The 26,044-nt window shown below is 37.3% G+C and overlaps 1 protein-coding gene across 1 annotated transcript in view; it reads right to left on the bottom strand.

The window, feature by feature from the left end:
* Nucleotides 1-26,044, bottom strand: part of su(r) (dihydropyrimidine dehydrogenase su(r)) — a 413,031-nt gene that overhangs the window by 356,681 nt on the left and 30,306 nt on the right. Inside the window, exons 2-3 of the mRNA XM_090408491.1 lie at nt 18,647-18,757; nt 2,153-2,235 (exon numbers count right to left, since the gene is read on the bottom strand). Coding sequence (XP_090264617.1) covers nt 2,153-2,235; nt 18,647-18,757 — 194 coding nt within the window. The remainder of the gene's footprint in view (nt 1-2,152; nt 2,236-18,646; nt 18,758-26,044) is intronic.

The raw sequence follows: 26,044 nt of genomic DNA, 5'->3' as shown, positions 1-26,044 counted from the left end.
CAAAATTTAAGGTGCAGTGTTGTACCACAAGGATCAGTCCTTAGTCTACTGTTATTCAATTTGCACATTAATGACATTGGGAAGGATTTGACAGGTGACATATAGCTATTTGCTGATGATGCTGAGATAGGTAGGGTAATCGGGAATACTGCTGACATGTAGTATTTGCAAAATGATTTGAATAGGCTAGAATTGTGGGCATGGGAAAACTGATGTCAGTTCAAAGTCATCAGTAAATATTAAGTCATGCACTTTGGCTTGATTAGATATCCAATGTCGTATTATATTGATGGGATTATTATTATTATCTGAGACTTCCAGGGAATCAAGGACTCACTGAGGGAGATTATAAATCACCCAAACCAGCTGTCATACCTTCCCTTAAATTCGTTCACACTAGAGGCACTCACTACCCCTGAAGGCCAACTATTCCACTCATTCACTGCTCTCTAAGAGGAAAAAACCTAGCTCTTACCCTTTCCTTCACTGTGAACAAACTTAACTTCCATGGATGCCCCCATGTTCTCTCCCCCCACCTTCCATATAACAAAAAACTTCATCAGATGATATCCTATAACACCCATTCAAAAGTTTATAGACCTCTATCATATCATCCCTCTTTCTCCTGTTAACCACAGTCTGCAATCCACACACGTGCAATCTGTCCTCATAATCTAAATCACTTATGGATATAATCTTTGTAACTCTTCTTTGCACCCTTTCCACAGCTTCTTTATCCCCTTGGAACATCAGAGAGACTAAAGCTGCACACAATAATCTATGTGTGATCTTATCAAAGCCTTATAAAGAGGCAAAATGACTTCCTTATCCTTACACGTCAAGGTTTGCTTCAACATCACAATTATCCTTTTTTGCAATTATTATTATGTCAACAAAGGTTGGTCGATTGGTAGAGCCTCTGCTACTAATGGCTCACTCAAAAAAGTCAAGCAAGTTTGAGCACGATTAGTAGTTGGAAGAGGATCAATCGTTCGATGCTGTTAGCACTCTCCCTCAATGAGTCTTTGGACTCCCTGGAGGTGTCACATAATAATAATAATAATAATAATAATAATAATCCTCTCAGTTGTATTTGTAACTTTTGCTATGTGATAGAAGAAACTGACCATGTTAGAGATCTTGGAGTGTTAGTATATAGGAAGTTGAAGTTCAAGGACCATGTAGCAAAGATTGCAAATACATCTCAAAAGATAATTGCAATGCTGAAACAAGCTTTTACATGTAAAGATAAGGATGTCATTTTGCCTCTTTATAAGGCCTTGATCACTTGGACAATTGTGTGCAAGTTTGGTCTTCTGGTTTCCGTTGTCATTCTGACAAAGTGGAGAGAGTACAAAGGAGTGTGTATAAATGATATCAGGATTGTGGAATACTGATTATGAAGAGAGATTGAGAATTTGTAGACTGCAGACTCTACCAAACAAGAGAAAGAGGGGTGATATGATTGAGACACAAGTTTCTGAAAGGGTCATACAGGATTTCAGTTGATGGAATTTTTCATTTATGGAGGGGTGGAGAAAGGACAAGAGGGCATTCTTGTAAGCTGAAAATTAATGCCACTAAGAAGAACTGAGAGCTAGATTTTTCTCTCATAGAGCAGTGCATGATTGGAATGGATTGCTGATGGATGTTGTGTGTGCAAGTAGTGTGAATGAATTCAAGAACAAATATGATGGCTGGTGTGAATAGTAAGGCATACCTCCATAAGCCCGTGACTCCCTAGAAGTCTCTCTTAATAATATCAATAATTATCTGGGTAGAGCAGTTTAATCTCCACCATTCAAACTGCTCTAGCCAGATCATTCAGTCTCCAAAAGCTAGACAGGGTTTAAAGGCCCTGCCTACTCCCTAAAAGGGAATAAAAGGTGTTAGCTTATTATTATTATCTGGGTAGAGCACCACAAACTGTTGAAGTTTGCAAATACTTCAGACTAAACAGTCAGATAAGTTTAAAAAATCTTAAATTAAGAAATGTATACAGGTAAGGGGAAACACCAATCCATTTATGAAAATATATATATGAATTGTGATCCACATGTTCCTATATGAATACACTGTCTACATCTCATGAAGCATTGCAACACACGTATATAATAAATATATAGGAAAAATAATTTGGATACATACATACCTGGCAGCTTCTCTCAATGCTCCTCTTTCACTTAAAGTTGTATGCTTTATGTCATCAAAATTATTCTGTAATGATTCTGAAGTCTAACAAACAAATTTAAATAATGAATTTATGAAGTAAAATTATGTTTTGGATAAAATAAACATTTCTGAATGTTTTTATAATTTATTGGTTCTTTACAGAATGGAAAGCATAATTCTTCAACTATATATTTTGAGTTAAAAATGTATGTTATATATTTATTATGAAGAAATATATATTATTAATGTGACATATATTATGCTAATAACAGAAGCTATGCATATTATCAATAAAATTGTTAATATTACTTTTGAATATTTTCAAGTCAAACAAATTTTTAAAGTCAAACAAGTTGATTAAGAAATACTGAGGATATTTCATTTTCTCAATCTTTCTTCATCAACAAAAGATCATTTTAGATATTCCCTAAACTTTGATATTTATTATTATTATTATTATTGTTATTATAAAATTAAATTAAAATTAGAGATTTAATTTTATATAAGTCATCTGTCTTTTATTATGTGATTCACTGATGCTTTTTTGCATTCATCATGCAAAAACCTGCTCTTCACTCCTCACCCTTTAGAGCAGCTTGGAATAGCCTCTTATTCTTTCTTGTCTTTCTTCATTCTATGAAAAATCTCTTCCACATTAATCTGGTATCAACTTACAACTTACTTAGATGTCACAATTATATTGCCCTCTCCTCCTCTTATCCATGAGGCTCTGCAAATTTCATTCCCTCAATCTTTCTTCATACTATTATTATTATTATTCGTCACACCTCCAAGGAGTCCGAAGACTCATCATGGGAAGACACCTACTGTACAATTCTCCATCTCCACTACTACACAGAACCTCTACCAATCATCTACATCAACACCATATACTGCCCACAATCATCATCACCACCACTGCATCTAGTATTTTTTTGTCTGTAAATTGCGTGTGTTCTGAAGGGCCGATTTGTCTGTATGTGGGATGAAAAACCCGAGTTTCTGGGAGAAAAAACCCTGCTACCTCCATATGAGATCGGCTAACTCACCTTCAATTGAAAAAGTCCATATAAGGATGCCTCCCGTCACAACGAGAATCGAACTTAGGCCTTTTCTAATCGAAGGGCACAACATACCGTCATTCTTCCAATTGCACTATGAAGGTGCTTTTAACTAAACATTAAACTACAAATCAATCCTAAGTCAATCATCTCTGGACCGTTTTTGGTACATCCTTATCTCTTTGAAAACCAAATCTGTGCACAGTAATGCATATGCAAGTGATCAAGACCTTATGCAAAGGAACCATAACCTCCTTACATCTATATGTCAGTGTCCTCCACATCACTGCCATAATCCATTGTGATATTCTCACAATTTTAGCAATGTAGCCCTTAAATTTTAAGTACTTGTCAACCATCTTCATTAAATCCCTTATATTCTCCATCTTCTGTATCTCATCCCCACTTTTCTAGCAGCATAAATTAACTATCTGTCAGACAGCTAATTTCCTATCCAATGCAATAATGCTAATTCAAAATGATGAAGGGATAACAGTATGTTATTCCTTAGAAAACAGAGTTACACAAAAAACACAATTAGATATCTATTTAACTAAGACTGGTTAAAGTACAGGTGTTACAGTACATGCACATCATGACCCATCTATTCTATTCTCCATGTTCCTTCATTATTTGATTTTTTAATTTCCAACTAATGCATTGAAGATGGTTCACAATATGTGTACTAGAATATCTGAACTTTAACTAGTTGTAGTTAAATTTATATCCAACTGCGTTTTCATGTAACTCCATTTTCTAATTTTGCTCTCTTTCCTTCATTTCAGAATTGCCACATTGCAAGATTCTTATTAAATGAGTAAGCCAATCTGCCATTCACTCATTGGAACAATCTCTCTCTCAAAAAAAAAAAAAATAATAAATAAAATAAATTAATTAATTTTAAAAAAATGCAGTGACAAGTCATCAGATTTAGTTAATTTCTCATATATGTCCTGCTCACTTACTATCAGTCTTTCCATTGCCATACTCTAGCATTGCATGATTTACTTAATTTCTCATATAAGTACTGCTCACTTACTATCAGTCTATCCATTCCCATATTCTAGCACTGCATGATATCAGACTGATGAGGATAAAATAGCTTGATGAATTGTTCATTAATTTGTAAGTGTATTTAATGTCCCTGTGAAATTAGTGATTTGTATCCGTCTTACTGTGTTATTTTCTTAAATTAATTAGTTTATAGTAACATTATTGCTGATTTTCATGTAGTTATAGTATTTGATATATTTCCTGATATTCTGTTTGAATACTGTAATATTAAAGTATTATCTTATAATGGCACCAAAATCTCACAAGAAACAGCATGTGAGAGAAGGAGCTTGAGGTGAAAGAGTATAAGACATGACTATATAGTCACAGGAGGTTTCTGTAAAAGACATGACTGTTCTGCCTTCAGTGACAGTAATTGTGCAGATGACTTGGGTAGTGACTAATTGTATGGCTATTTCATTTAGAAAAGGTTATATGCCAAACTTCAAAACAGGAAGTTATGACCAACTGAAAAGAATACTAGGTTTGATCCCATGGTACATGCTGCTAGATAGGAAGGATAATGGCAGTGCAGGGCAAGTATTTAAAAAATGCATCAGTGATGCAATATCGAAATGTGTCCCTATAGCTTGAAGAATAAACAGGGTGGGAATGAAGTGGATGTGCAATTGTAATGAAGCAACAGATTCTTTAAAAAAAAGATGATGAAGACGGTATGCTGTGTGCTTAAGGATGATGTCAGTTATGAATATTATAAGGAACAGACCAGAAGAGTTACAACCATTGTATAGAAAGTTAAGTGCAAGTATGAAAAGAAACTGCTCTACAAGCTAAAAATAGCCCAAAAGAATTCTATCTTTATGCTGAAAGTAAAAGAAAGAAATGTGAAAGAAGAACTCTCATTATTGCAGGTGGCATGATGTAGTAGATGTAGAAGTGATTGTTCAACTAATGAGTGCACATCTTTCTATTAAATTTATCAACCTAGTCTATGCAACATAGAGCTTAAAACTATCTCTACAGTAGAAAAATAAACTGAGGTATATGAGAGCTGTTGCATAAATTGAATAAGATTCAGCAATAGGGACTGATAGGATATCAGCAGTGGATGCTAAAAGAGTTTTCAGCTGAACTGGTTGTGCCTTTGACCTGATTGTATAACTTCAGTCTTGTACAATGGGAAGATTCCACAGGAGTGGAAATGTATAATAATCCCATTGCACAAAGATGGTGAAAAGATTAATGTGTCTATTAACTTGTCAGTATCTTTAGAGTGGAGGTGAAGATTTTGGAAAAGGTGGTAGGAGATCACAAACTGAAATGGGTTCACAGAGAATCTATAATCATCATCATCATTGGTTTAACAACCCTTTGAGAGTCCTAGCCTGCCTCAGAAGCTTTTGCCACTCTTCTCTATTTTTTGCCTTATCATTCAGTTACATTCCCCAATAGTTTTGGCATCTTCTGTCACATTATCCTACCATCTAGTTCTTGGTCTTCCTCTAGATCTATTACCCCCCCTTTTTACTTTTTTTTTTACTGGTCTTAGGTCTTCAGTGGTGAATTCTCCATGCTTGCTATGCTTGCTGCACAAGCTCATTAATTGAGAAAGAATTAATATTTATTTGTTAATAAATGCATTCCATTTAGGCTTTTATTTTTGTAGACAGAAGATGTCTAAGCTTGCACGGCAATAACTGAGCTTTGCGTTATGTATCGAAGGTTGATGCTTGCTTTTCTAGTCAAAGCTACCTTGGCTTGCTTGGTTGTAGGAGCTTCCAAGTCCTTGCTGCAGCACTGTGATTTCATGTGCGCACATAGCCATATCCGCTCCCTTCACGTCATCTTAAACATAAGGCCATACACAGTCAAAGTAGCTCTAGCCAGTGAGCTTCAGCCAGCCTTTACAAGTGTGCGTGTTGCTTGGGAAAATTAAGTTACAACCAACTTTTTATGATGATGTTATTGACCAGTTCATAAAGAAGAACCGTAGGATAGAATTTGTATTCAAGTAGTTAAATTGAAAAAGAGAGAATATCATTTGTAAAATAAATGTTGTATTTGTATGATTAAATGTAATTAGAAATAAATTAGAAAAATATATTTAGAAATTACATAAATTTCTAAATATATAGCCTTAAATGGTCAGTAATCCGTTATTCCACTAATCAGACTTCAATCACACCTCTCATTCCCTGAATGATAACAAAAGCAAGCGTGAATTTCAAGACCAGCATTCGTCCCTGTAGGTCTTCCATTCTTATTAAATGTCCAGCCCATTGCAGGCAACCAATTTTTATGAATGTAATAATATCTGGTTCCCTAAACAAATCATACAGTTCATTATTATACCTTATTCTCCATTCATCATTCACTTTAACTGGTCTATATATAGTTTGTAGCATATTTCTTTCGAAAATACTTAATCTTCTTATATCTTGTTTGTTCATGCTCCATGTTTCTGATGAGTACACTAATACAGGTCGAATTAAGGTTTTATAAATCCATAAATCCTAATTTTAATTTGGAGAGTTAATAGCCTTGATTTTATATGTCTTAAAAGTCATGATAATATCTATTTGCTACAGATATTCTTTTTCTAATCTCAAGGCTTGTATCATTTAATAACTGATCATGGAACCTAAATATGTAAAGTTTTCCACATGCTCAAATTTGTAATTTCCAAATGTTATATAACCTAATAAATTTGTGTTATATTATTGAGACTTAAAACCATGTATTTAGTCTTTTTTTTTTTTTTTTTGATTAATCTTTAGGCCCATTCTTTTTGTGGAGTTTTCCAGGGAGATGAATGCCTCTATCAAAGCCCTCTGTGTTCTAGCAATAATATCAATGTCATCAGTGTATGCCAAGACTAGGACTGATTTATAATAAATTGTATTGGTTCTCTGTATTCCATAACAGATAAGCTAATGCATCTCCTTGCCTTCGACTATTTGTTGTTTTAAATTTTCTGACAAATCAGATTGAATTTTAATATGACATATAGTGGATTTCATCGTCATGTGGACTAATCAAATTAGTTTAGTTGGAATGTTCAATTCCACCATTTCCAAAAATAACTGTTGCCTGTCAACAGTGTCATATGCAGATTTAAAGTCTATAAATAAAGAATGAGTAATTATATTGTATTCAAGTGTTTTTTTGCAATATTTTTTGTAGCATGAATATTTGCTCTGTTGTTGATTTGGTTGAAATTCACATTGATAGATTCCTATTTCTTTTTCAGTATATTTCGTGGAAAATTTGAGCTGTACTGAAGAAAGTGCTTATTAATCGGTGAATTAGTCTGTTTTTTCTAGGTTTTTGTAGTGCTAAGTTGTTTTCTGGAATACGAGTGTCCATCAGTGGTTGTTTTTTGAAGTTAGTTGTTGTCACGATATTGTGTATTTTGGTTACTGAGAAGATGGAGTTGGAATCAAATGCATAACGGTGGAAGACAAGATGAAGGATAAGTTTTCATTATTTAGTAAGTTATGCATTTTGGGGTGAAAAAATTAGCAGCAGTATATGACATTGGTGGAACTGCACTCCAGGAGATTGATGAGGCCAGGGACTTGGGAGTGTTGGTGGGTAGGGAGTTGAAGTTTAGGGGGGGGCACATCACAAAAGTGGCTAAATCAGCTCATCAAATCACTTGGATGCTGAAGAATACTTTGACCAGCAGAGATAAGTAAGTTATTGTTCCTCTATCGAGCCGTGATAAGACCCCATCTTGATTACTGTGCCCAGATCTGGTCACCTAGGTTTCTTATTGATGGGGAGGAGGTTGAGAGGATCCAGAGGCAAGTGACCAAGATGATAGCAGATCTATGGAACGAACCTTATGAAAATAAGTTGAAGATTTGTGGGTTGCAGAAATTGGTTGATATGTGGAAAAGGGGAGATATGATTGAGACATTCAAATTGCTGAAGGGTTTCTATAGGATTAATTCAGAGGATATTTTTGAGAACAGGACTGGTGGTGGGAGGACAAGGGGACATCCATGGAAGCTGGGCAAGAGTGTAGTTAGTAATTGTGTTAGAGCTAGATTTTTTACTTTTAGAGTGGTGAATGAGTGGAATAAGCTGCCTGAGTCTGTTGTGGGTACTATGAGAGTGAATGAGTTTCAAGGCAAAGTATGATAGATACTGTGTGAATGTCAAATAGTTGTGATGGACATGATGTTTAGCACCTCCACTGATGAGTCTAAGGACTCCTTGGAGTCACCCTTAATAATAATAATAATAATAATTATTATTATTATTGAATAATAATAATTATTATTAGTGCAGCAATCCTCTGTAATACCTCCACTACCTTTGCAATATGTCCCCTAAATTTCAAGTTTCTATCAATCATCAACCCCAGATCTCTTGTCTCCCCTACTTCCTCCAGTTTAACTCCTCCCATAGAGTATGTAGCGTCCCATCGATGTGTCCCAAACCTTAAGACCTTACATTTTGCTGCATTAAACCGACACCCCTATTCATTTGCCCATCTATCTAGCTTATTCAAATCCTCTTGCAGGGCTACCACATCTGTACTATTACTAATAAACCTTCCCAGCTTTGCATCATCCACAAACAACCGAATATCCCCTTGCAATCCACGGACAATGTCATTGATATAAAGGTTAAACAATTATAGGTCCCAGTACTGAGCCCTGTGGAACCCCACTTGTAACCTTCTGCTTCTTTGATATTGCCCCACCAACCACCATACACAACTCTCTGATACCTATTGGACAGCCAATCCTGAATCCAGTTGACCAATCTGACATCCAGACCCATGTGCTGCAACTTGAATGTCAGCTTATCATGTCAAATGCCTTTGCTAAGTCTAGGAAAATGACAGTTTTAATGCTCTTGTAACTTTATCCTAAAAGTCTAGCATATTGCTAAAACAAGAGCACCCCCTTCACAAATCCATGTTGACTCACACAGATAACATTACGCTCATCTGCCCATTGCTATATACGGTCCCTCACTACTTACTTCAAGATCTTACTAACTACTGATGACACACAAACTGGCCTATAATTAGACACTTCCAGTCTGCTACTGCCCTTATGCAATGGCACTATCTTACCTTCCTTCCACGTGTAGACAGACTTATGTGTTCGTCGTACATGTTGTTCATTTTTTTAACGGTATATATTAGAACACAGAATAATAAGTAAATAATTATTTATTAACTTATTGCTGATATTTCGCTCGTGTTATAACCAGCATCTTCAGAGCACAAAAACACAGTTTGTCACAATACGCAAGACTATAACAACATGGTGTAATCAACGGACTAGATAAACAAAATTGTAGCAGCAAAGACTAAAGTCCTGATTTTGGTGCCCTCTATCTGAAAAAAAAAAATAAATAAATAAATAAAAAATTCCAGCTATCACACAAGACTAGAGCCCTAAACAGAGAAAAAACCAGTACTAGTTTTTTTCTTAAGATGACTGTCTCCCAGATTTTAGGCAAATTTATACAGCCATATTTATTGAGATTTGGAGTTTGTTTCAGGGCTTCTGTTGCCTCTAAGAACAATCTCTCCAACTTGTAAGAGCTTCTGTGCAGTACTTTTGTGTTCTTCCAGTTGATCCTGTGTGCAGGGGTATCCAGAGCATGGTCTGCTAGGCCTGACTTGCCATAGTGATAATGCCAGATGTAACTTTTATGTTCACTGATGCAATGTTCACAGTTCTTCCTGTTTGACCATAGTAGGCTTGATTACATGAGCAGGGTACTTCGTAGACTCCTGGATGTTATAAAGGAGGAATGCTGTCCTTGAGTGAACGGATAAAGGTTGCTAATTTGACACACGTTCTGAATATGGTGCGTAGTTCAACTACAACAAAACAGCCACCATCCATAATTAAAGGTATATCCGAAAAGGTTTCTAGAATTCTTACTGGAATATGAGAAAAGATTGGCCCTTAGATCCAAGGAAAATCCTAGGGAATATTTTAGCTATGTGGCTAGTAGGAGGAGAAATGATTGCAGAAGAATGACATTGTGGGATACAAATAGGAATAGAGTGACTGATGCAGAGGACATAGTGGAGTAGTGGAGTTGTTCAATGAACACTTTATTGAAGTATTTAATCCTGGAGAAGAAGTTTTAATACTACAGGGATAGGGCAGGTTCGAGGTTGAGAGGTGCAAAAGGAGAGTGTGTTCCAAATACTGAGTACTCTGGATCAGCTAATTTGACACAGTGGATGGTATTTCAGCAGAAGAGAATGTGCTAAAGAATTGAGAGCTAATGAGAAATTTGAAAAACATCTTTGTTTTCCAAATTTTAAAATTTGGAAAACAAAGATGGGATGCAGAATTTATGCTTGGTGAGGATATATCGTTGGAGGTGGAGGAAATAAGAGATCTGGGGGTGATAGTGGATAATGATCTGAAATTTAGGGGACACATAGCCAAAATTGCGAAGACAAACACAAAGGCTTCTGGGAATGATGTGTAGAAGTAGGGAGATTCTTGTTCCATTGTATAAGGCTTTGATTATGCCACACATGGACTATTGTACCCATATTTGGTCACCTGGTTTTCAGAAAGATGAAGAGATGTTGGAAAGGGTCCAAAGGTGACTGATTAAGATAGGTTCTGACCTTTGGAATGTCGAGTATGAGGAAAGATTGAGAAGATGTAATCTGCAGAGTCTGGTGGACAGGAGGAAGAGGGGAGATATGATAAAGACCTACAAGTTAGTAAGGGGTTGTTATAGGATCACTGGAGAGGTTCTACAGAAAATAGTGGGAGATGGGGAGAGAACCAGAGGTCATCACTGGAAACTGTATAAAGAGGGTGTGAGTAGGGAAGTGAGAGGCAAGTTTTTTTCGTGCAGAGTTGTAAATGGTTGGAATGCCTTGCCTGAGAGTGTGGTGTCTGCAAGGAGTTTGAGTGTGTTGAAGACATGGTATGATGAGCTGTGCGTGTGTGTGTGTGATAAAAGGACCTCCCAGATGAGTCTTTGACTCCTTGAGGTCTTGGGATAATAATTATAATAATAACTACTGAACTTAACCATATTCTTAACACCTTCGCAGCCAATGGCTACAACCCCCAAAAAATACAAAAAATATTAAAACCAATTAATCACCCCCCTCCCCTCCCCATTCATAGCAGAGATTACTCTAAATCTACCACCATTTCTTATATCCGGGATACTTCTGAAAAGCTACCAAAAATCCTAAAAAAATATGACCTGCCAACTTGTTATAAACCATATAAAAATTTGACATCTCTTATCCACTCCACCAAACACCAGCCACTTCTCTTAGACCTACCTGGAGTATACCAGGTCTCTTGTAGTTGCAAACTGTCCTAGTACGGCCAAACAGGCAGGACAGCTAATGTCAGGATATCTGAACATAAGGACTATATCCGGTTCCACCAATACAGCCACTCATGACTTGCTGACCATGCTTTGGACACCTGCTACAAAATATGCTGGAAGAAAGCCACTTTACTACACCACAGCAAGTATAAATATGAGAAATTATTCCTGGAACCAGCCTCAGCTCTAAAAAACTCCCAAACCACAACAAATTTGGACGCATGAGACTGCCCCAAATATGGGAAGCTTGCATTCTAAGAACATCAGTCCAACAGCCAAGACAACCCAATTTAGCCCACTAGGGGACACCTTGAGGACTCTAGGACTGACTTTAGTTGTTTTCTTCAGCCAATTTTGCTTAGTGTTAGTGCCTGCATGTGCATATCGTTATTTTGTGATCCCTGAAGATAGTAATGTAACATTACTGAAATATAGGAAGTATTAATTAAAGTTTTCAATTAATATTCTATTATATGTTGTCTTTCCCTAAAATCTGAAAGTTATCACTATCAACAATAACATAGTCATAGTATAATAATATATTATTATAAGATAATGTACATAGATACATTGGAGAGAGTCCAGAGACGAGTGACTAAGACAATATCAGGAGTTTAGAATACTGGCTATGGAGAGAGGTTGAAGAAATGTGGAGTGCAGAGTATGGTGGATAAGAGGAAGATAGGTGATATGATAGAGACATTTAAGTTAGTGAGAGAATTTTTATCAGATTAATGCAGAGGGGATTATAAAAAGAGTAGAAGGTGAGAGGGGAAGAACGAGAGGTCATTCCTGGAAGTTATGTAAAAGTCTGTAATATGTAAAAGTTATGTAAAAAAATATATATATATGTTGTTCTTTTAATAATTAGTAAAGGGTGTGAGGAGTAGATTTTTTACATGGAGAATTGTCAGTGAATGGAATGCATTACCAGAATGTGTTGTTAATGTTAAGAATTTTAAGATTCTATATGATATGTTGTCAGTTGAATGAACCTCCCACGATGAGTCTGTCGACTCCATGGAGGTATAATAATAATAATTTATGAACATTATAATATATTGGTTGTAGTCATTTGTTACAAAGCAGCTTTACCTAAATGTCACAGCATAAACATTTGTTCCAGTCACACTGATCAGTTGGCAGTGACTTTAGAAATTGGAAAATATTATCATAATATAATTTGAACTATTTGCTATTATACATTTGAATAGATACTTGATTAAAAAGTAAAAGAAGTGACATTATTTACATATCTTAGATAGTCTAATGAATCCTATATCTAGAATATCTTATATATCCTAGAATATTTTTGGTGAGTTTGGCAGATCAGTGTCTATAATTTTAAAACAGTAGTCGACATTTCTTTTTTTTTTTAATTGTGTGGTTGAATGTTCCTGGGTGCTGCAACTATGAACCTTTTACACTAACCATTACCCCCAAGTCCTCAGCTATAACCAGCTGCAGCAATTTCTCATTAATATAATCAGTCTGCAATGTCTTCAGTCTAGAATGCATAACCTATATGTTATGCATAACTAAGTGCAACATTAAATTGAAACCACATATCAATTTAATGTTGCACTTAGCAACATTAAATTGATATTATTATTATTATTCAGGCCTCCATGGAGTCAAAAGACTCATCGTAGGAGGTCCTTCCTAAGAAACACAAAGTCTATCAAGACTCATCGAGGGGAGGCCCCCCCCCCTAAGAAACACAAAGTCTGTCATACCACTCATTGAACTCAATGACTGTTCTCGCTCTCACCACTCCATCAGGCAATGCATTCCATGGTTCAACCACCCTCCATGCAAAGAAACCACTCCTCACCCTCTTGCTCACAGTTTCCTTTCGTAACTTCCAGGGATGGCCTTTTGTCATCACTTCTTCCTACTGTTCAATCAAGAGAAAGAACTCCCCAGTGTCAACCTGTAACCACCTCTCAACAGTTTAAAAGTCTCAATCATATCACCTCTCCTTCTTCTATCCACCAAACTCTGCAGTATACATTCCCTCAACCGATCCTCATAACTATCATTGAAGAGTCATCGTGGGAGGTTCATGCAACTGACAACATATCATATAGAATCTTAAAATTCTTAACATTAACAACACATTCTGGTAATGCATTCCATTCACTGACAATTCTCCAAATTTATCCCCTTCAAATCCTGTGGGCCAAATCTGAGAACAATATAATAAATTTAGTTTAATCCTTTATCCAAGTATGTGCAAATAAAGTTTGCGCCTGAAAGTATCTTCAGGACTGGGGTAAGGTGGTACAACACCAGGGCACTCCTTGCAAAGGTGGAGCAAGCTACCAACACTCCTATCTCAGTATCTCCCATAATGCAAAACACATCTCCTTGTGGATATGTCTAATGTTATGCATTAAGGGAAGGGCCACAACCCAGACTAGTTTCGACCTTTATTGAGGTCTCTTCAGTGGGAGCCAGGCCCAAGTGGAGATACCAGGCAGAAGCATTAGCAGGTCATCTCTAACTATAGGAGTTGCCAAATGGTGTGCCACCAAAAAAAAAAAAAAAAAACTTTCAACATCTTTCTCTAAATCCAGAGTAATTTATTAAAAAAGGGTGGCACACCATTTGGCAACTCCTATAGGTAGAGATGACCTGCTAATGCTTCTGCCTGGTATCTCCACTTGGGCCTGGCTCCCACTTAAGAGACCTCAATAAAGGTCGAAACTGGTCTGAGTTGTGGCCCTTCCCTTAATGCATAACATTAGACATATCCACAAGGAGATGTGTTTTGCATTATGGGAGATATTGAGATAGAAGTGTTGGTAGCTTGCTCCACCTTTGCAAGGAATGCCCTGGTGTTGTACCACCTTACCCCAGTCCTGAAGATACTTTCAGGCACAAACTTTGTTTGCTCACACTTGGATAAAGGATTAAACTAAATTTATTATATTCTAACCAAGTGAAAAATAAACTTTCAGCATCTGAGAACAATAGTTCAATTGTGGTCTGATCAGGGTCTTATACAACGGAATGATAACTGTTTTATCTCTGCAGGTCAGTGTCTTTCTCATTATTGCAGCAATCCTCTGTGTTACCTTTGCCACCTTTCCAATATGTCCCCTATATTTCAGGTTTCTATCAATCACCAACCCCAGATCTCTTGTCTCCCCTAGTTCCTCCAGTATATCACCTCCAATAGAGTATGCAGTGTCCCATCGATGTGTCCCAAACCTCAAGATCTAACATTTTGCTGCATTAAACCGATACCCCCCATTCATTTACCCATCTGTCTAGCTTATTCAAATCCTCTTGCATGACTACCACATCTGCACTATTACTAATAACCGTTCCCAGCTTCACATCACCCTGCAATCCACTGACAATGTCATTGATATAAAGGTTAAACAATATAGGTCCCAGTACTGAGTCCTGTGCGACCTCACTTGTAACCCTCTACTTCCTTGAAACTGCTCCACTATACACAACTCTCTGATACCTATCGGACAGCCAATCATGAATCCAGTTGACCAATCTGACACCCAGACCCATGTGCTGCAACTTAAATATAAGCTTATCATGTGGTATCCTGTCAAATCGCCTTGCTAAGTTTAAGAAAATGGCAGTATATGCCTTTCCCCTCATCTAATGCTCTTGTAACTTTATCATAAAAGGCTAGCATATTGCTAAAACAAGAGCGCCCCTTCACAAATCCATGTTGACTCTCACAGATAACATTACCCTCATCTGCCCAATGCTGTATACGGTGCTTCACTACTTTCTCCAAGATCTTACAAACTACTGATGACACACAAACTGGTCTATAATTAGACACTTCCAGTCTGCTACCGCCCATATGCAATGGCACTATCTTATCTTCCTTCGATTCCATGGGCACCTTTCCAGCAGCCAGACTTTCATTGAAAAGCCAGGTCAAAGGCACTGTCAGTTCCCTAGCACATTCTCTCAAAACTCGTGGTGAAATACCATCCAGTCCCACAGCTTTACTGATTATTATGCATTAATAATTAATTTATTAATGATTAATAATTCATTAATCATTCATTAATTCATTAATGATTCATTAAGTCATTAATGATTCATTAATTCGTTAATGATATATCCATTAATATTCATTAATGGATATATCATTAATATATCCAGAGTACTCAGTATTTGAAACACACTCTTCTGCTATGCCTCTAAACCTTGAACCTGCCCTATCCCTCTAGCATTAAAACTAACTCCTCCAGGATGAAATATTCCAATAAAGTGTTCATTGAATAATTCTACTATATCTGCTGCATCAGTCACTCTATTCCCATTTTTATCCCTTAATATTATTCTTCCACAGTCCTCCTCATACTGGCCACATATCTAAAAAATTCCCTAGGATTTTCTTTGGATCTTAGGGCTAATCTCCTCTCATATTCCAGTTTCATTTTCCTTACCATACTAGTCACTCTTCTGGCCTGTGTCTTATACTCTTCATGCATCTTCTCTTCTCCAATTTGGAGTAAAGTGGATGACAAACAATATTAAACAGGAATTGCATGTGAAAAAGAGGCTGTGGAAGAGATATAAGGATATATCTCTTCCACAGCCTCTTTTTCACATGCAATTCCTGTTTAATATTGTATCCTTGTATCTCTTCCACAGCCTCTTTTTCACTTGCAATTCCTGTTTAATGTTGTTTGTCATCCACTTTACTCCAAATTGTGTCCTCTTGTTCACTCGTGGTATACAGCTTACCATTGCTGCTAACAAATATTCTTTCATAATTTCCCACGCACTAATGATATCCCGGCCTTCCAATTCCTCCCTCCATGAAATTTCCCCAAGTTCACGTCTTAGACTATTATAATCACCTGCCTTATAATTCCACATATGTTCCCATCTCTTTGATACTCCTGCATGTCTATTCATTTTCCAAGTCAAAACCATATGATCACTCTCTCCAACTGGTGGGAGAGATGTCATCTCAGTTATTATGAACTCTTCTGATGCTATAACCAAATCCAAAACTCTTGAACCTCTTGTTCCCTCCATTACATGTTGCCTAAGACATTTGTCTCTCAAGAATTCTAGAAATTTCAATCCCTTATTGCTACATGCATCTTCCTCTCCCCAGTTTATACTACTGTAGTTAAAATCTCCCATAACAATCATTCTTCTTGCACTTGTCAAACTCAACTGTCTAAACATTTCCTGGTCCCCGCCCTCTGTACTTCTGGGTCTGTAGCAACACCCCACTAAATATCCTGTCTTGCCCACCTCTAACCTCACACTATATGCTTTCAAAATCATTAGTGTCACAGCCTTACAAAGTCTCCACTCTTAGAGGACATAGGCTGTCACTTATCATAAGCAGTACTCCACCACCACGCTTTCCCTTCCTATCCTGCCGAAAAATGCTGTACCCAGCGACTTCTATTCCTGTTATTATATCCTCTTCTGTCAACATGTCTCCGTAATCCCAATAATTTTTGGCCAAGCTGATGCTATCTGTGCCACCAATTGCTCTCCCTTATTCCAGATACTCCTGGCATTAGTATATAGCATATAAATGCCACTGTTTCTATACCCAGCATTATCCCCTCTAGACTCTGCTGGGCTCAGTGTTACCTGATGTCATCGTCCCCCCTTCTCCCAAGTACCCATTCCCACAAGAGGCCACCCCTGCTACCATCCTCACTGGGATACACTGGCGTTTTCAGAACAGCAATCTCTCCAGATGCCTACGTCTTTCCTCATTCAAATATAAGTGGTCTCTTGCATACAATTCCTCTCTGTCCTCAAATGTACTGCAAGCATCCACATATTCCAGTCCTCTCTTGTCACACATTCTAGCTATTATATTCATTAACATTTGCCTGTAACATTAGCGTTCAAGTCAGCCTGAAAAAATTCTGTATCAGAAATGTCCTTATTACACAACTTAATTGAATATCTCCCTTCACACCATCTTGAAGTTACTAATGTGCAAATTAAAGATGTGGTGCAAGGATAGAACCACTGGTCATCCTCCTACTTGTAGATTCATTTTTTCCATGCATCACTCTTTGATACCCATCAGGTAACCATGCTCCAATCTACGTAACAAGTCTATTTTGCATACATTCCTCTGTGTTTGCTTAATAACCTCCCATGTAAAATTCTGTTAAATACCTTGGTAAAATCAAAAAGAATCATTTATCCAGTTTCCTTATTCAACTCTGCTGTCACTCAATTGAAAAACATGAGTTTATTTGTGAAATAAGACCTACCTCTCACAAAGTCATGCTGTATTCAATAAAATATCAAAGTGTGTTAGTTGCCGACCTCTGGATACAATTTCTCACTTGCCTCTGTAATATCTTAATAACTACTCCAGACATATGGAACTGGTGTATAATTGGCTGCACCAGTTCTAGCTTTGTCAGTGTATAATGAAATCATCTTGGCTTCCTTCTACTCATCAGAAATTATGTTCTTGTTGATATTCAAATTAAACAAAAATATGGAATGAGTATTCATTTTTTCCCTTTTATTCACTTAATTGATAATGTGCACAAATGATGGATATTCTATTCTGATTCAATACACGACTGTAATATATAATGTTCACAGATTGGAGTACTTAAGAATGATGTCAGCTATAACTTCTGTAGGAGATCATCAAATAAGTAATTTCCTGAGAAAAATTATAAAGATGATATTCCCATCTAATATTACATTGTTTTCAATTATCAGTACTTATCTGATATAAACTGTGACATGTATCCTCAGTATTTTAAAACAAATATTTGTTTTGCTTAGCATTATTAAAAATAAGGAATTTTGATTAAATATTATTATTATTATTAATATTATTATCATCATCATCATTACATGACACCTCCAAAGAGTTCAAGAACTCATCGTGGAAGGGCACTCTACTACACACACGCATCTAACTGTCTTCTCTATTACTTACTTCTCCTACTACACACAACTACCATCGATGCCATTAACCTAACAACATAAAGCAAATAATGATATAAGTCCATCAAAACTTTCTTACAGTTGACGAAGTATGCACTACTTACAATATGTTTCTTCTCAGCATTTCTTTTCCAAAGAGCTTTGGCAACTTTAGTATATGAGCTAGGAACAAGCTTTGCTGTACAATTAACTTTTGGATTCAGCTGAAGGAGATTCTGTTCTCGGAAAAAATCATATCATTAAAAATTAGTTAAATTAAAAAATCATCTTATTATTATAAATTTTAATAAATCAAATAATTATATTTTGAATTTTTTTCTGTTATACTTTAATTTTGACATTTGAATTTGGCAATTTTAACATGGACTATGCAGGTCACTTCATTCATTCAGTGTTGTTATTATTATCTGACACCTTCAGGGAGTCAAGGATTCATTGAGGGAACACATCACCCATACTAGCTGTCATACCTTCTTTTAAATTCATTCACATTAAATGCACTCACCCAACAGGCAAATTATTCCACTCACTCATTGTTCTGTTGGAGAAAAATGTGCTCATACCCCTTTCTTAACTGTACACAAACTTAACCTCGATGGATGCTTCACATTCCATATTAACAAAAAAATTCAGTTAAGGGGATAATAAATCCCTCATTATTTTAAAGCTGGATAGGAAACTCAGAGATCGAAATCTAAGAGTTTCATGCCGAAGAACTATCGGCGAGTCCAAGCGTAAGTCAACACCTGGGTAGTACAACACTAGGGCAACTCAGAGCAAAGGTGAAGCATGCTCCACCACTATCCTTAATATTTTCTTATAATGTAAAACGCAGCTCCTAGGAGATGTATTACTGTTTTACATTATGAGGAGAGGTCACTACCCAGACCGGTTTCAACCTTTATTGAGGTCTCATCAGTGAGTAGGTAGACCTGGATAATACCAAGGTTTAAGTGAAACGAACTTACATAGCTTACTATACGAATTGCCAGAATTGCCTCTTGGCTCTTTATCGTAGTAATAATAATATATGGGTACACCGGTCTAGGCAATTCGTATAGTAAGGGTAGTATGTAAGTTCATTTCACTTAATCCTTGGTATTATCCTGGTCTACCTACTCACTGATGAGACCACAATAAAGGTCGAAACCGGTCTGAGTAGTGACCTCTCCTCATAATGTAAAACAGTAATACATCTCCTATTCTAGTAGCAAGGATTATACGTTGGTCATACATACTGGTAATTAGTTTACGGAATTAACAATGCATATAAAGTATATTAATTAAAGGCAACTTTAATGAATAACTTCTAGATTTTGGCAACATCACGTTGCCATCTTCAGGAACATAAAGATATGGTATGTGCACGCAGGCACTACCAAAAGCAAATGAGGAAGAAAGCAAGAAACTAATATTGTTCCTAAAGTCCTAATGGTGCCCTCTGGCAGGCTAATTTGGTTGTCTTGGCTGTTGGGCTGAAGTCCTCATAATGTAAGTCTCCAAAATTTGGAGTAGTTTCATGCACCCAAATTTGTTGAGGTTTGGAAAGTTTTTTAGAGCTGCTGATGATTCCTTGAATAATCTTTCGTACTTAAACTTGCTGTGATGTATTATTTTAGTTTTCTTCCAACGAATTCTATGGTGGGTATCTAAGGCATGGTCTGCCAGCCCAGAGCGGCTTTACTGGTGAAACCGGATGTAGTCTTTGTGTTCTGAAATCCTGATATTTTCTCAATGTTGGGATTTCTAATCCTGAAATCCCAACTTATCCAAAGACGAATATGCAGCCTACTAGAAATGAAGAAAAACAAAAAAAAATAGTAATCACCAAAGCGGATAAGGGAAACACCACTGTGGTGCTCAATCAAAAGGACTACAAAGGTAAGCTTAATGCTTTAGTACCTCCCTATTGAATATAATCCTACCAGCTCTCAGATTAGAACTCTCCACAGACTCCTTAAGAAAGTCACTAACAAACTAAAACCTTATAACTCTAGACCCCCCACCCCCGATTATACGGACTCCCAAAAATACATAAACAAAATGTGCCATTACGTCCCATAGTGGATGGCATTGATTCCCCCCACATATAAATTAGCCAAACATTTAGCCAAAGTGCTCACACGCTATACTGGCAACACACCATCACACAAAAAACTCAGCCCACTTTAAAGCCAGTATAGAAAACCTCTCACTCCAACACACTGACATAATGGTCAGTTTTGACATCTCCTCCCTATTCACTAATGTCCCACTCAAAGAAACCCTAGAGCTCATCCAAGCCAAGTTTCCTCCCGATATCTCAGCCCTATTTCAGTTCACAATGAACTCAGGCTATTTCGTTTGGCAAGGAAAATTCTACAAACAGATAGAGGGGACATCCATGGGTTCACCACTTTCCCCACCCTTGGCCAATTTCTTTATGGAGACCTTCGAAGAGGAAGCCTTAAACTCCACCCCACAAAAAACCCACTATTTGGCTTCGTTATGTGGATGACGTGCTCGCTATTTGGCCACATGGCTCAGACACACTCCACTCCTTCCTAACACACTTAAACAACCAACACCTCAGAGTCCAGTTCACCTTAGAAAAAGAGGAAAACAACCTCCCCTTCCTAGACACTTTAATCCCTCGCCAGCTTGATGGATCTTTGGTTTTCTCTGTTTACAGAAATTTTATATGTGTTGTTAATTCCATAAACTAATTACCAGCAATACATCTCCTAGCAGCTGCATTTTACATTATGAGAAAATATTAAGGATAGCGATGAATCTTGCTCCACCTTTGCTCCAAGTTGCCCTAGTGTTGTACTACCCAGGTGTTGACTTACGCTTGGACTTGCCGATAGTTCTTCGGCATGAAACTCTTAGATTTCGATAGATTTAGATCTCTGACTTTCGTATCCGGCTTTAAAATAATGAGGGATTATCCCCTTAACTTAATTTACACCACTGGAAAAAATAGCCTCTTGGCTCTTTATCGTAACAAAAAATTCATCAGATAATATCCTATAACACACATTCAGAAGTTTATAGACTATCATCCCTCTTTCTCCTGTTTACCAGTGTCTGCAGTCCACATATTTTCAATCTTTTCTCCTAATACACATTTTCCATAAACCTCATGTAACTCTTCTTTGCACCCTTTCCACAGCTTTGTTATCCCCTCTGAACCCAGAAGACCAAATCTGCAAAATATAGCCTCGGTTTTGCAGATTTGTATATACCTTGATAAATCTTATCAAGGCCTTGTAGAGGCAAAATGACTTCCTTATCTTTAAGTGTCAGTATGCTTTTCAATATCGCAATTATCCTCTGTGTTGAATTTACAATTTTTGCTATATGACTATTCAAATGCCTATCTGCCATGACTCCAAGATCCCTAGCCCCATCAGTTTCTTTTAACATAATCTGCCAATACATGCCTTTGGAAATCTCATCACGCCAAAGTGCATAATTTTAGACTTATTAACATTGAATTAATAGCTATTGCACACATTTCTAATTAGTCTGTTAATTACCGTATATTCCAGCGTACAAGCCGACCTGGCGTATAAGTCGATATTGGAATTTTTTGAGTTTATTTGAGTTTTTATAGTATACTCGGCGTATAAGTTGACGCGAAAAATTTCTTTAAAAATAAAAATTATGACAGTTTTTAAGTAAAATTTTTATACAGGCGTCAACCACTAGGATCATAACTGCCTTTTTAGTCCTTCCATTCTTTGTTTTAGCAAAAGATATAAAATACCTAGTTGACAAAAGAAATTTTATTTCGTACTGACCAGTTGACCAATAGTGAACTAAAGTGCAATGGCTCCTTTTAAAAGAATGAAATATGACGGCAGTTTTAAGTGCAAAGTGATTAAATTTGCAAAAGAAAATACTAACTGTGTTGCTGCACGTCAGTGCGGAGTAAACGAAAAACTAGTTCGCGATTGGAGAAAAAATGAAACTAATAATGAAAATGCCAAAAAATAAGCGCATTACGGAAAAGAATTTGTAAATGGCCTATTCTGAAAAATAATGTTGCGGATTGGGTTCGGAAAAATCGCCAAAATGGGCTGATTATAACGAGAAATAATATTCATTTGCTTTGAAGCGGGGCAAAGCAAATAAAAAGGATAGCGAAAACTTCAAAGTTACAGGAAAATGAAAGTTGTTTTAGTCGTTGTGATCGGACGTATTCCTTTAGACTCTGCCTAGTTGAATTTTATATAAGGTTTTTCGGGAAGCTCACATTGCACTGGAACTAACACAGTTCGTGACCTACTATCTCCCCCTTCTGTATGAAATAAGAGGTCTAATGGCCGGCAGGCCCCACCCGCAATGAGGATCAGTGGTGGACGAATGGTATTTTAGGGAGGTAGGTCGCTACACTGTGTCCAAGTAAGTTCCCGAAACTCCTTTTTCCTTGTTTGTAGGATAGTCACCTATAATAAACTAACTTTTTGATTGTAGACGCTTACTCTAAGCTGTCTACGGGATTAGCTAGTAGACTCTCAGTCTACAGGATTACTCGGGAAACCCGAAAACCGCTATTTTCTCTCAGGCCAAATTATGGACTCCCCATATGATGAGCTCGACTTCAAGCAGCTATTAGCAATCTTCAAACATGTAGGAGGCCTGCTGCAAAGGAAATGGCCAGGAAAGGTAGCAATTCACCAAATAGAAGAGGTTGAATCAGAGGACTGCCAATCTCCTGACCCTCTTCAAGATTCCAGCAAAGAAAATGCCACATCAGCTGATATTCACACACTAGAGGATAATGACGACTTCCAAGTAGTCAGTAGGAAGAAGCGAAAGAAGGAGTCTCTAGAACCTGAAATGCTGCCTCGGACCTCACAGAGAGCAACACCATGGATACTGCAGCACAGGCTGAGGGAGTGGTGGAGACGGATACAGTGGCTCAGTCTAAAGAGAGAATTCCATCAGTGATCTTACGATCGAAAGAAAAATGGTCATCAATCACTGAGTTGATGAAAAACAAGAACATTAAATTCAACTCAGCAAAGAACACCGATGAAGGAGTCCGGATTCAGCCTGAAGGTGCATCGTACTACCGTCTGCTCACCAGACATTTAGTTGAATTGAAAGTCCCATATCACACTTTTCAACTTAAAAGTGAAAAAAAACCTCAAGGTGGTAATCAGAGGTTTGATAGAAACCATACCATCTGAAGAAATAGCCACTGATCTCAAATCGCAAGGATTAAAACCAATAAAAATATCACGCATGTACAGAGCGGATAAGCAGCCCATGCCTCTGGTTTTGGTGGAGATCAGTAAAGATTAACGAGAGATTTATGACCTTAAAACTGTCTGTAACTTGGTTATCAAGACTGAACCCCTCAGAAGGAAGACATCCGCTGGACAATGCCATCGCTGTCAAAAGTATGGTCATGCACAGAAACTTTGTAGGGCGGAATACAAATGTGAAATAATCATCCCTCACACACATGCGCCGAATCAATAACCACTCCTGCTAAGTGTGCCAATTGTGGCAGCCCACATCCAGTTAATTACAAAGGCTGTTCACTCTACCTATCTAACCTGACAAGGACTAGGGAGGCAGTAACCCCGCCTACTCAGAAGCGAGTCACACACCTTAAATCGGAAATTAAAGTGCGGGCAATTACACCTGATAAATCATATGCCTCTGTAGTTTCCTCATGCAACAAATCGGCAGAAACCACACCAAGCATTGCAGCAGAGTGAAAACTCTGCTGCAATGCTTGCTGCCATTTTGGGAGAAATGCTATCAGCTTTTAGTAAATCAAATCCAAACCAGGCTGACACAAACAGATTTCTCAAAAATACCCAAATCATATTCTCGTTGATTAATGGATAATTCGGCCATCACAATAAATTCTATGCAGGTCGCATTCTGGAATGCTAATGGACTCAGCAACAACATTCTAGAACTCCAAGAATTTGATAAAAATTATAATGTTATAATGAGATAAAAAAAGATTCCTACAACTAATATGGAAAAAACTGGCATAGAAATTTACACCATTAATACAGGCAACTTAAAAATATATTCTGTTTATAACCCTCCAGGCAGAACTCTGCTATCCTCTGATCTTTCTCAGCTGCTTGACACTACAGAAGCAACAATAGTAGCAGGTGATCTAAACTCAAAACATCCCTTATGGAATAGCAGGTGTACCAATTACAACGGAAAAATCCTTTCAAATTTTGCTAAGCTGAGAAATATTATCATCGCAGGCCCGATTGAACCAACACACTATGGAACACATGGCAGGCTCGATGTATTAGATATAGCCATATTCAAAAACACATCTCATCAATTCCAGCTGCAATTAGTTAACGACCTCAGTTCGGACTGGAACAACCCAGTACTTCTAAAACTGGGAGAGGATCCGGAACTTATTCCCAGTCAGTCATTTACTAATTTCACAAAATTCAAGGCTACAATCAATACTATCATGGATTCAGTGCCGAATATCTCCACCTGTGAAGAAATTGATGCAGCAGTCAACAACCTGGAAAGAAAAATTCAAAATAGCTTAACTGCAGCCTCTTCTATTTCCACTCCAGCTCAAGTAAACCTACTTCAGAAGAAATCCTTGCTCTAATCAAAAACAAAAAAAAAATCAGACGTCGCTTTCATAACACGCTATCTCCTCAAGATCGCCAAGAGCTGAACAGAGCATCAAACTTACTTCGCTATGCACTAAAAGATCACAGAAATCTACAATGGGAAAGAAAACTTTGTTCCCTGAAAACTGAAGATAACTCCTTGTGGAAGTTGGCAAATGCTATCCGTACGGACCGTTCCAATATCCACTCCATTCACGGAGATAGAGTATAGGGACGATGAAAAGGCAGAAGCCCTCGCTGAAGCTCTTCAACTTCAGTGCAGTCCTAATTATGCGCATACGGATTTGGTCTTCATAGAGAAAATTCACCATCGAGTCCGTACTGCGCTCCAGCAGCCTAACAACTGTGAAAATATCTGTCCCACCTCGCCTAAAGAGGTCTACTCAATCATTAGAAAGCTTAACAACAAAAAAGCCCTTGGCCCAGATGAAATTAACAACAAAACAATCAAGGCCTTTCCGCACAAAGCTGTCATGCACTTGGTAGCAATCAAAAATGCAATACTCAGACTAAACTATTTTCTAACCTGATGGAAACAAGCAGATATAATCCTCATTCATAAGCCGGGAAAAGCACCTTAGTTACCGCAAAGTTACAGACCCATCAGTCTCCTTTCATGCTTGGGAAAGATTGCAGAAAAAATCATCCTCAATCGACTTCAAGATGTGGTAAACAATAACAACACAATACCGAAAGAGAAGTTTGGGTTTCGAACCGGACACAGTACTACACAACAAGTTCACAGACTGGTCGAATTTATCACTACTGAATTCAACTAGCGACAACATACAGGAGCTGTTTTTCTGGATGTAGCAAACGCCTTTGATAAGGTTTTGCACAAAGGCCTCATCTATAAATTATTTATGGCCAAAGTTC

This window comes from Typopeltis vanoorti, chromosome 18 (assembly GCF_054136105.1).
Source record: "Typopeltis vanoorti isolate ZY-2024b chromosome 18, IOZ_Tvanoo_1.0, whole genome shotgun sequence".
NCBI lineage: Eukaryota > Metazoa > Arthropoda > Arachnida > Uropygi > Thelyphonidae > Typopeltis > Typopeltis vanoorti.
The sequence above is the reverse complement of the archived record's forward strand: the minus strand, read 5'-3'. Positions and strand labels throughout refer to the sequence as shown.